The sequence below is a fragment of the Ischnura elegans genome, chromosome 3 (genome assembly GCF_921293095.1).
Source record: "Ischnura elegans chromosome 3, ioIscEleg1.1, whole genome shotgun sequence".
NCBI lineage: Eukaryota > Metazoa > Arthropoda > Insecta > Odonata > Coenagrionidae > Ischnura > Ischnura elegans.
In genome coordinates, this window is record NC_060248.1 from 112,307,320 (window position 1) to 112,319,375 (window position 12,056).

The 12,056-nt window shown below is 38.4% G+C and overlaps 1 protein-coding gene across 1 annotated transcript in view; it reads left to right on the plus strand.

Annotated features, from left to right (window-relative positions):
• The window catches only part of LOC124156371 (agrin), a 192,713-nt gene extending 180,922 nt beyond the window's left edge, over positions 1-11,791 (plus strand). Inside the window, exons 4-10 of the mRNA XM_046530899.1 lie at positions 648-809; positions 1,422-1,565; positions 2,121-2,294; positions 2,961-3,131; positions 7,540-7,668; positions 10,378-10,554; positions 10,898-11,791. Coding sequence (XP_046386855.1) covers positions 648-809; positions 1,422-1,565; positions 2,121-2,294; positions 2,961-3,131; positions 7,540-7,668; positions 10,378-10,554; positions 10,898-11,135 — 1,195 coding nt within the window. The 3' untranslated portion in view covers positions 11,136-11,791. The remainder of the gene's footprint in view (positions 1-647; positions 810-1,421; positions 1,566-2,120; positions 2,295-2,960; positions 3,132-7,539; positions 7,669-10,377; positions 10,555-10,897) is intronic.
• Positions 11,792-12,056: the final 265 nt, after the last annotated feature.

Sequence of the window (12,056 nt, forward strand, 5' to 3'; positions counted from 1 at the left end):
TACCCTCGGGTAAGGTGGGCTACTTAAATGATACCAAAACCTGAGATAATGTTGTGACTTGAAAACTGGAAGCCACCAACCTCTCATGCCTCATGTCTCTCATCTCCGGGGATAAAGGGCAGCAGCTCTTCTTCATACAGGCGAAGACCATCTTAGTCAGTACAGCAACACACATTTAACTACGGGCATGGTAAAATTTACTTTAACAGCTGTAGTATAGCAATGTGGAAGGCAAAGGGAAACTACTATGTTATTATCCCAAGGAGTTGCAGCTACTACACCGATTTTAGTATACATGTTGGCCTGATGGAGACAATTGTCGAGGGACGAGTTGATAGCAAGTATAGAAAAGGAAGACCACAAGTAAAATAAATGGAACTGGTAAAGAAGGATGTGAAAGAGAAGAAATTCATAGGTGTGACAAGATTAGCCGATCGAGAATTGAGTGGAGATCTGCATCAAACCAATCTTAGCATTGTTGGCCGGTGATGGTGATGAATTTCCTTGGTTTAGGAATGCATGATGTTTGTACAGCATATTAAAATATGTTTTGGTCCCAAATATATCACTACACTTTTCAGATAAAGTGTAGAGTATGCTCTTGAGGTTCCTCATTCTAATAATATGTGTTTTGTTTCTTTTGGCAGTGTTGGGCTGGCTCTTTCCCATTTGGGTTCATGCAACAACATTTCTGCCCATCGAGAAAATTGCCCAGTCTCCTGTACCTATGCCCCAAGGGATGGTCCTATTTGTGGCTCTGATGGAAATGTCTACCCAAGCACGTGCGATATGAAATTGAAAACCTGTGGGTAAGTTGATGCCTCATTGGCTTATGGGGAGTATATATGCATATGGTGATATTTTTTATTCCATTAAAAAAAATGGCTGCATGGGGAGATGATATTTCAAAATTGATTTCAGAGAATACAAGGTGATCAATGCCTTCATGCTACATACCTATGTTTAGTAAACTTTGAGAGCAAAAAATTATCTTAGATAAATAATCAAAGAATAGAATTAAAAGTATTCCATCCATTGTTGAATTCAATGATTCCATAAAATTCCTAAAATGAATGCTTAAAGTATGTAAGATATCCCATAATATCACTGAAGTGTGGTAATGTTGGGCCTGGGGTGAGATTGTACAGATTTCCATCCATTCATGACTTAACCAAGATGCTCTTGTCCTTCTCCAATTTCTGCCAGTGTCAGGAAGGTTAAAAATGACATTGACATGGCAGGTCAAGAAAGGGCAATGTGAGATGGAATGAAACCATTTATTAATCTTCTTCTCTTGCTAAACAATTCTCTTAAAATGATTTAACCGTATTGACCAATTTAATTAAAATGTTAGAACTACCCCCACAATACCCTACAATGTGACCAGTTGTAATTTTTCCCCCACATTTTTAATTTATCAGACAAGGAGTGACTCGAACCTCGAAGAAGTTCTGCCAAACCACCAGGCACTGCCGTGAGTCATGCTGGCGCTCTTCAAAGCCCACCTGTGGTTCTGATGGGAAGATTTACTCAAATGCTTGCAGAATGAAGGCGAAAAACTGTGGGTATGTATTAGTAACAAAATATTATTTTCAGTTTAATTTATTGTCTGGGGCGGATCCAGGATTTCTTTCTGGGGGCGAGGGGGGGCACAAGCAAGGCCGTGTCCAGGATTTTGTTCTGGGGGAGGCACAAGCTTACCTCGCAATACAAAATGAACGCAATGATAATGGGACTTTATTAAAATCTTCCATATTTTTTAAGGTGTTGGTGGGGGGCACGTGCCCCCCCCCCCCAGATCCACCTATGTTTATTGTTTAGTCCCTCGTACATTTGATTTTATAGGTGATTGGTTCCATTTTTTATTTATTAATATCAAAAGGATAGATGATCTCTGACAGTGAGAATACATTTACTTGCCTGCAGTAAATCTTCTGTTAATCACTAGCAATTCAAAGATATGTTATGAAGATAAACAAATGTGATTATTCTGAAGTAACTTAAGTCACATCAACATCACCTTCACCTCTAATTGTAAAGACAACCCTTTCAATAGGATCACTTTATTGTCTATCTGAAGACTTTGTATATTCAGTTGACAAGATTTGTTTTGTTCACAGACGTCATGTGTTTGAGGTTCCCATGTCTCACTGTGTCTCACACGAGAGAATTGCCACTGGTGGTCCCGGAGCTTGCCCAATAGGATGCCCTCCCGATGAGCCTGTTCAGGTGACTTGTGGCTCTGATGGCAATGTATACCAGAGTGAATGCGAGCTTGCTTTCTTGAACTGTGGGTAAGTACTCATTATAAAGTTTTGCTCTCTCTAAATCCTAAAATTTTATGATGAAGATGAAAACACAATTGATATATTTCTCTTGTAATTATGATGTATTCATGAATTAAAAAGAAAATGTTTGGATTTGTGAGAGCTCTTTTGAGCTTTGAATTCTTTATAAGAAAAATAATTGAAAAAAGACCAAATTTAAACTGACCAAGAGATTTATTTATAATAAAAAATATCAGTGGAAAAAATAAATGTGTCTCTAAAAATCTTACGTATCCGTCTAATTTTCAGACAAAGCTTATGGAAATGATTTTATTTTGAATGTTTTTGAATGGCAAATAGATAAAATAATTCCATAAGTACCTCATTTATATACCAAATAATTATGAAGAATATTTTAATCTAAATTCAGTATCTCATGATGGAAGATACTTCCCCTTTGATTCTTCTAATATTCTAATTTTTATTGATGATGCTCTCGACTCCTCCAAGGTCCATATATCATTTGTAGATGCTCCATTGATGCCTTTTTCAATATTTTTCGATCCCAGGAACTCTTAAATTGCATTCGGCAGTTTCAAAGAGAAAATGAATGGCTTGCTATGTATCTTTTTTTTTTCCAAAATGTCTCATTTTTTCTTTTATAACATGTCCTGTTTCTGTCTTCTTTTGTAGAAGCACACAAATGAAGTGGAAAGTTACTAAGGTGGACTTGGAGAAGTGCCGGCCCAGGCTGGTTAAATGCCGTAAAATCAAGTGTGATGCCAACCCTCCCAGGGACCCAGTTTGTGGCACGGATGGTCGCACCTATGACAACAAATGCTATCTCCAAATTGCTACCTGCTTGTAAGTCTATCTCATCCAATGATGTATTTAAAATTTCAAAAGAACCTTTTATTGTGAGGTATACATACAATAATTTTCTATCATTTTCCTCACAATTTAATATGGCTTATTACTAGAGATGGGTCGAATAGCAGATTTCTCGAATTCGAATATCGAATTCGAATATTAAATCATACCTCGAATATTCGAATACCTCGAATTTCGAATACCTCGAATACTAAATGATGAATGCTGGAATGTTTGACTCGGTTGCCTATGCAGCAGGCAACACAAGATTTTGGGGAGTAATTTTGATTTCCTTAAAATGATTCGAACAGGAATTTAGCTGATTAATGAATAATTTAATTTTATGGAAACAATTGGGCTTATAATTAATTCAGCTAACATCGCTTTACCCCCACTCCTGCTGCCAAGTGCTAGCTGACAATCTGAGGCATTTTGCAAAATACAAGCTCTTTTCCACCGGATTTTCTTCAATTATTTTCAGTCCATCTTTGGGAGTTCTCTCGAGATAAGAAGATGAATTGGAATTGCTATCAGGGAGAAACCAAATATTCTGAGAAAATATCCTTTTGTCTGTGACTGTAACAATAAAGATTTATAGCACCACTCATAAATTGTAACTTGATATATGTTTTCGGAAAAAAATACCGCATCAACTTCCGAGAAGCTCTGCTGCTCATATCGAGTTTCGCCAGAATGCTAAGTCTCCGTCGTGTTTTGACATTTATTTCTTTGCGTAAAATGCTTAAATAAACTCAGAAATACGTCGTGTTTGGTCTTATTCTTTTTGAAATTACGCGCACATTACTAATATTTCAATTCAATAAAGGTGTAACATCAATTGACGAAAGTCATTCTTAGACACCCTTTGTGCTAATAGATGACTCATGCAGCGGTTGACCTCCACAGAAATGGGGAACTTCGAAGCTGGTAGGAAAAAAAAGGTCAGTGGGGGAGGAAAGGGAGGGCCCGAAACACGTTTCTATTGTTCTCGCGTATTTTTTCGAAGCTAAGGTCTTCGTAATATGATCCCTGCGCGAGCTGTGACCTTTTTTTTATTTTGAAGAAGAGGAAAGCCTCAGAAGGGGGGCTAGTGCTGAATGGAGAGGGATACCGGACCTTGGGAAATGCGCTAATGTAAGTATCCCACGGTACTCACACAGCAGTTGACCTCCAGAAATGGGGAACTTCGAAGCAGGTAGCCAGAAAAAGGTCAGTGGGTGAGAAAAGGGGGGAGGGCGTGAAACACGTTTTTATTGTTCTCGAAACTCGATATTTTTTTCGAAGCAGGGGTCTTCGTAATGCGATCCCTGCGCGAGCTGGGACCTTTTGTTTGATTTCGGAGAAGAAGAAAGCGTCAGAGTGGTTGAGGCGAGTGCTGAATGGAGGGGGATAGAGGATCGTGGGAAATGCCCTAAGGTTGCTATCCCACGGCACTGAGTTTCTCCTGGTGGGGGGAATCGGGGCTTTTCGGATTTTTTCACCCGACTATTTTCGGTTCCCCTCGTCGAACACTTTTCACCGCTAAAATCCACGAATTTGATGCAATTCGTCAACTTGCGTAAAACGGCGCTGCGAGCACTAAATGACTACAGTTCTCTACATTTTTCCGAGTCACTACCAACAACGTGCGTGCGACAGTGTATGACGCGAAATTCAAAGTATTCGAGGTATTCGAGGCGGTACTTTTCGCATAACTATTCGAAATCTCGAATATCGAATACTTTCTAGTATTCGAGGTATTCGAGTATTCGCGGATACTATTCGCACATCTCTACTTATTACTGCTCATGGGCATATCAAGCAGGGCGCAGTAAAGGGGCAGCTCCCTCCCCCCCCAGAAGCATAAGTAATTGTAGTTGAAAACTAAATTTTTGAACAAGTTTTCTTTAAATCCTAGAAAAGTGATATTAGTATGAAACATTTAAAATAAAAATATTTTATTTTTGAGCAAACGATTTTAAAAACTAGTGCAGTGCTTTAAAATTTTCTTGAAATTTTGGTTTCCTTAACCTTTTCTTGTTACAACTTAAATGACCATGGCTTGCCCCCCTCTAGTTTTCATCCTAGTATGCCCATGTTACTACAGAAATCTTTAACAAACTTAAACCACATGCATTCAGATGAGTCAGTCTATTATTTATTTTAGCGGGCCGCAGTAGAATACATACACTTTTTTAAACTTAGAAACCATTTCCCCAGAATACCAATTTTTCACTTTCATTTCCTCTGCAACATATTGTTGAAGAAGTTACTGTGTTGAAAAACTGTAGTCAGTGAAAGTTGGGGGAATTATAATGGGTGGAGTGAAGTTTTTAATGCCATTATAGTAAAATGGTAAGTCCCTTCAAGGAGCTTACACCAGCCATTCACCCTTGCTCTGGGATATGGACCATTGGACCAACCTCTAGAAATGTTAGAACCATAGTGTGTGGTTCTTTCACTTGATATGCCTCAAACCAGAATTTGAATACCCACCACTTGTTCCCTTCCTGCCGTACACCTTTCTACAATGATTTACGGTAGTTACACATAATCAATCTGGTTTGTACTAAGTTGTTGTGGTCGCAAAACATCCCATGGCAAATTTGCTTTCTGTGCTACTAGTAAGTACTATTTCATGTACGTTATAAATCTCCACTGCTGTCTAAATTCATGCTCCCACCTTCTTGAGGCTAATACTGAAGTCAAAAATACTTTACACTAATTTGAAACATGTGCCACATGCTTGTTAATGCAGTTATTTTTATGCCCACATTTACGAGACAGCGACTCAAAATGGGAACAGCTCCTGCATTTACTCAAAAAAATCCTATCCCTATTTATACTATGTAATGTTACACAATTCAAATTTTCAACTTGTGCTATTGTGTACCTGCTTCCATTTTTATTCATTTATTTATGTGTCCATTATTTCATTTCAAGTAATTGACAGTGTGCATATTCATTGTAAACCTTCTTTTTAAAATAATTTACTCTTGGGGTGAAGTTGGCCTTTGTGAAGGCATATTTGGGAGTTACATTGGACATCATAATGGGAGGGGGCAGGCCTACCCTAAATCTGATCCTGTGCAGGAGAGTTAGGAAGAATAGTGTCAACGATATGTTATTGGGAGAGAATCTGTTCCTATAGCTTCCCTCTTGCTATGCCTCTCATATGGGGAATCAGTGGATAAAGAATGTATTCAATACTTATTAACCCTGAGATTCCTTTAGATCAAGTGCTACCTAAGTGATACATATGTGCCACTCTGAGCATTGGTGATTACTTACTTCTCTATGCTTCAATTACCTGATTTTATGCATAGTTAATGTATCATTTTCATAAAAATGTTGTGGCATTTTTTTTTAGTGTTCCCCCCCCCAGAAATTCCTCCAAACTTCCTCCGAACTTATCCGCAGAACTTCTCCCGCTAAGGACTTTTCGCGCTAAGGTTTTTCGTGCAAAGGATTTTCGCGCAAAGGCCCTTCCACAAAGGCCCTTCCACAAGGCCCTGCCTCCAGAAAATCCTGCCTCCAGAAAACCCAGCACCCAGAAACCCAGCCCCGAACCCAGCCTACCTGAAATGCAAGACTTATATAGGACTACTGCGGAGGAATACTTACTCATTGGCAAGCAAGGGGAAATGGGTGATGAGTCTCTGTATGCAGTTTGGAGTGAGAAGTATTACCATAGTCCTATCAGAACTCTCTCTCCCTCCAACACCTCACCCCACTATGTCTCTCCCCTCCTTGTGTTCCAATGAATATCCCTCTGATTCGACTGATCTCTCCAACCCAGAAGTTTGAGGGGAAAATTCTGGCTGGTATGCTGTTCACTCCAACCCAGGGATGATGTGTTTGCGGAGCAGCCTGTCAACAGGGGCAGTGACGCAGCGGATAGAACATTGGGCTGACTACCCCTCCGCTCCTTGGAAAAACCCCTCCCCTCAATCCTGTCTCGTCGTGCAATACCCAAGTTTCTCTTCTGCTCGGGGCCTGGTCGTGGACGCATGGCTAGTGGGACATGCCCGATTTAGAAAAATTATACTGCTGGTATTTAGTTGGTAATGTTTCCTATGGGATCATTAATTACTATCATTGTTTTATGTAATACTTCTGATTTTGAATACTCTACTTGGAATAGATTTTGAACAAAAATACTCTTAAATTTTTTGGCAATTTTTTTCTTGTGAGCTGATTTCTTGTTTGTGGAGTCTTTCCCTGATCCAGCTTGTGACCGACGGTTGGAGTTTTCCCTATGTCTGGGCTTACGTGAACAATCGACCAGATTTAACAACGTAACGCCACAATGTTGTGAAAATATCTCCAGTATTTTATGTAGTCAACAATATCTATAATTTCTATCTAATATTTCTATTCAATATGTGTAGTGAATACATATTCGTCTCTATTTAATTTACAGGAAGGGTGTCCAGTTGGCTCACATTGGCAATTGCACCTCCTTGGTTGAAGACATCAGCTCCTGCCCAAGTGATTGCTCCATTGATGATGAAGGAGAGCCTGTCTGTGGATCAAATGGGAATGTTTACAGGTGATGATGATTTCTAATGCGCAATCACTGGTCACATTCAGCTGATATTACTATCGAGTGATCAATCTCACTGATTTGTGGCGCTCCTAATTCAGTTCCTTCTCCTACTGCATAAAAAACTTCTTGCCTGATGGGAGAGCAATGATAGTGTTTTCACTAAAGATATTGCACCGGCTCTATATCGGCTGAATGCAACTGCTGAGTAATGTCCTCTTAAGATTTAGTTCGTGCACCGTCATGAATCGTAAGACTTGAATGGATCATTTGTAAGAAGTTCTTGTTTCATAGTTGGAGGTTGTGAGAACCTCTGATTAAATTCTAAACCAGAACTCAGTAGTGGATACAGAGAAAACTCAAGGGGGGGGGCACAAAAGATATCTTCAGTTATCTTTACTTTCATCGCAATAAAAAATAATTGAGTCACTTGCAGAGCTTCAGAAATTTTTAATTAAAGTTATTATACACATATTCAAGACGATACTATCTTATGATGTAAAAAAGTTACAATTGTGGTTCTGCTATGTTTGGTAATACGGGTGGCCCCGTAAAGGGTGGTGCATGCCCCCTATCTGTATCCGCCACTGCCTGAACCTGAATACACCATTGGGAATAACATATTGGGAATGCTCTGTGTTTAATAGGGTGGTTTCCTATTATTTTTTTATTGCCGTAATTGAAAGATTATTACTCCTGGAGTACGTATTTCACGCTTTTAGATTTTTAAATGACAATATCTATTTTTTGCGATTAAATGAAAAGTGAAAATTTTCAAGCGCGCGAAAACGTGACGCTTAAGAATGAATGCCGGGAAATATTTCCGTACGTCGTATTTCTGGTTCCCCCTCCCGCCCGGTGAGGTGACCTTGAGGCGAGGCTTAGCGCTGATACGTAGCAGGCTGCTAGCGGGTAGCTGAGTACCTTGCTGGATGGTAGCGCTTGGCTTAAAAAAGGTTTATTAATACCTTATCAAACGAAGAAAACTTTCCGACCTAAGCCAGTTTTAATAGGTGATTATTGAGAGACGTTTCCCTGAGCTCTGTGCCTCATGCATGCATTGGTAACCTCAGACGATGTATAACTCCTATCCTCTCGTGTAGAAACTAGGTCCCTGTGACGTCATGTGGAGTGGAATCACATGGGCGCCAATCTGGCCTTTTTCAAATGAGGATAAAATTTGACCCTTGCCATTCGTCTAAACCGGTATTTCAAAAACCAAATAATTTGTGTATTATGAATACACTAATGGTGGGTAACGAATCACAATCAATGCCTTTCGTTTTCTTTGATGAAGGAAACTACCCTATTCAAAGAGATTTTGTGCACATCATTTGATAATTCCAGAGAACTAGGTACATTCTCTCTGTGCATTATTTGGATAATAGAGGAGATGGAGAAAATGTGTGGCATACAAGAGATGATCAAGAGAACTAACAGTACTGAACCATTGCAAATTTGAAGATGCTGAGCAAATAATCAATTTTGAGAATGAGTTTTTGAATAAGTAATGAATGAACTACATAATTACTTATTCTAACTAAACAAGCAGTTGAGCATGGAGTCATGCCTTAAATTGAGTGATGGGCATTAGGGTAATTTCCTCATCACAGAAGACGAAAGGCATTGATTGGGATTCGTACCCACCATTAGTGTATTCACAATTCACGATTTATTTGGTTTTAGAAATCCCAGTTTAGATGGACATTAATGGTCAATTTTAACCTCATTTGAAAAGGGCCACATCGGCACCCATGCGATGCCACTCCACGTGACGTCACAGGGACCTAGATGCTATACGAGTGGATAGGAGTTTTGCATCATCTGAGATTACCAATGCATGCATGAGGTACAGAGCTCTGGGAAACATCTCTTAATAATCACCTATTAAAATTGCCCAAGGTCGGAAAGTTTCCTTCATTTGATAGGGTATTAATAATCCTTATTTAAGCCAAGTGCTACCTGCTAGCAGGGTACTCTACGCTACTGCCATGCTCGGCAGCAAGCAGCCTGCATCGTAGCGGTGTTCATAGCCTCGCACCCAGATGGCCTCACACAACAGCATCCAGACGTCACACGGGCTTTTCCCAGCATTCATACTTAGCCGTTTCGTTTTCGTGCGCTTGAAAATTTTCCCTTTTCATTAAATCGGGAAAAATAGATATCGTCATTTAAGAATCTAAAAGCGTGAAATGTGTACTCCAGGAGTAATAATCTTTTGATTTAGGCAATAAAAAATAATAGGAAACCACCCTATTACTTATTCTAACTAAACAAGCAGTTGAGCATGGAGTCATGTCTTAAATTGAGTGTTGGGCAATTATAGCTGGTGATGATTTCCTACCTCAGCGTATGAAAAGGTAAAATGTTCTAAGGGTTGGGATTATTTGCACCCCTTGCGACCATATAAACTATTGAGTTCACCTTCTCAAATGCAAAGCCTTGAGAGAAATTTTTCATTGGAAGAGGAAAATTTACTCAAAAATTTAATGATGAAAAAAAACTGAATGAAGTTTTCTTATTTTTAACTCTTAACTTTATTTTTCTAGCCAACATTCATTTAGTCTTCCTGAAAAAGAACATGAGTTTCATAAAACATATTATAAAACACTAGCCTCTCCATAATGTTCTTGTACATCCCGGTAGATATTACACTGAATGCCTGCGGGAGTTACTAAATATTTCTAACATTCAATATTTTATTTTTTTTTTCAGATCTTTGTGTGACATGAAGAAGCAGACTTGTGGTCAGAGAGTTATAGAAGTTCCAAGACACCATTGCCCTACCACAGCCCATTGTGAGGCAAGTTGCCCTAAGAGCAGGAATTTTGTATGCGGATCAGACAATAAATTTTACCGCAATGCATGTGAGATGAGAAGAGTGAATTGTGGGTAAGTAGCTGATTTTCCTCTATTCTGCAGAGATTGGATTATGCAATAAACTTGATGCAATTGCATAGTAGAGATGGAAATTTTGCTTTTTCAGCCCGAGTAAAATTAAGCCTTCTATCTACTTGGGATTTTTAACTAATTAGGCTGCCTCTGTATTTGGAATTCATTATTTTAACTCAAAATTATGAGAATTCTCACAGAGAAGATTTATTGATTAAATTTTACAAATTAAATATTATTTGTAAAAAATGTCATATAATGCATATTTTTACTTTTATTCCCTTTTTTGAGGTCTTTTGATGTCAGCAAACTAACTAATTTTAAACCTACATTTTATTTCCAGAAAACATGTTTTTGAAGTTCCTATGAAACGCTGCTTAGCTGGATTTCAGTTCTCTGGTTGCCAACGCATCTGCTCCACTCACTATGACCCTATTTGTGGTACTGATGGCAAAACCTACTCAAATGATTGTTTCTTGGAAATTGAAAACTGTCGCTCACGCTCACTTGTGGCCAAGAAGCACCATGGACGTTGTGGTCAGCCTGTATCTCACCCCAAGAATTACCTCTACAGGCGCTAAATGCACAAAAATCCTGTGACGTTATGATTTTGGACATTTTGGCTTGGGCAATGAGTTCTCCAGTGCCATTTGGATAATTTTTCTGAAAAAGATGAGTTTTTTTATGAGTTGCAATTGACAAGCAAGTCAATTCAAGAAAGAGTTACTCGGTAAGAGTAACAAACACGACAATCCACCTTAACTTGCAAAAACTATTGCCTATTTATGGATGTATGTATTTATGTTTTTAAAAGCTTTTGATACATCTGCATGTTTGACAATGACATTCTATATTCATGGTTCAAATGTATTTATTTATTGTGTCTCATTTTTTTCATAAATAGTAAATGCACTGAAGAATTTTTGTGTGCTGCCCTAATTTGTATTGTATTGTAGGTAGGTCATGAATTTCGATATTGGTAGAGTTTTTGCATAGCTATTTCTAGCTGCTAAGTGCGGAGTATATTTTTTTCATTTTCAGCTTGTTTCCTTCCATGTTCTCATCAACTCTAAGTTGATTTTTGTATTTTTTATGATTAAGAGTACTTATACAAGCATTTAATTGTGATAATAATTCATGTATATGTACGAAATACATTCCATGTGTGCCTTACAGGGAATACTATCATGAAAAGTTGTAATTAATGTATGCTGTTCAATACAGATGTTTACATGTGTTTATACCTTTTATTTCCCATTATATTACTACTATAGACAGGTAAATTATTTATCGAAGAAGTAATAAGATATTTAAAGCCTGTAAAAGATATTGCAATATTTTTAAATTCAGTCCCTAAACAAAAATTATGAAAACGAAATACAGGTTTGTACTCTAATATGATCAACAATGATTCCCCTGCATGCAGCTCCACAATGGGGAGATTTTGCTTACCGCTCATGGACAGGGCTGAGAGTTCCTATGACATCAGGGTCACCCTTCCC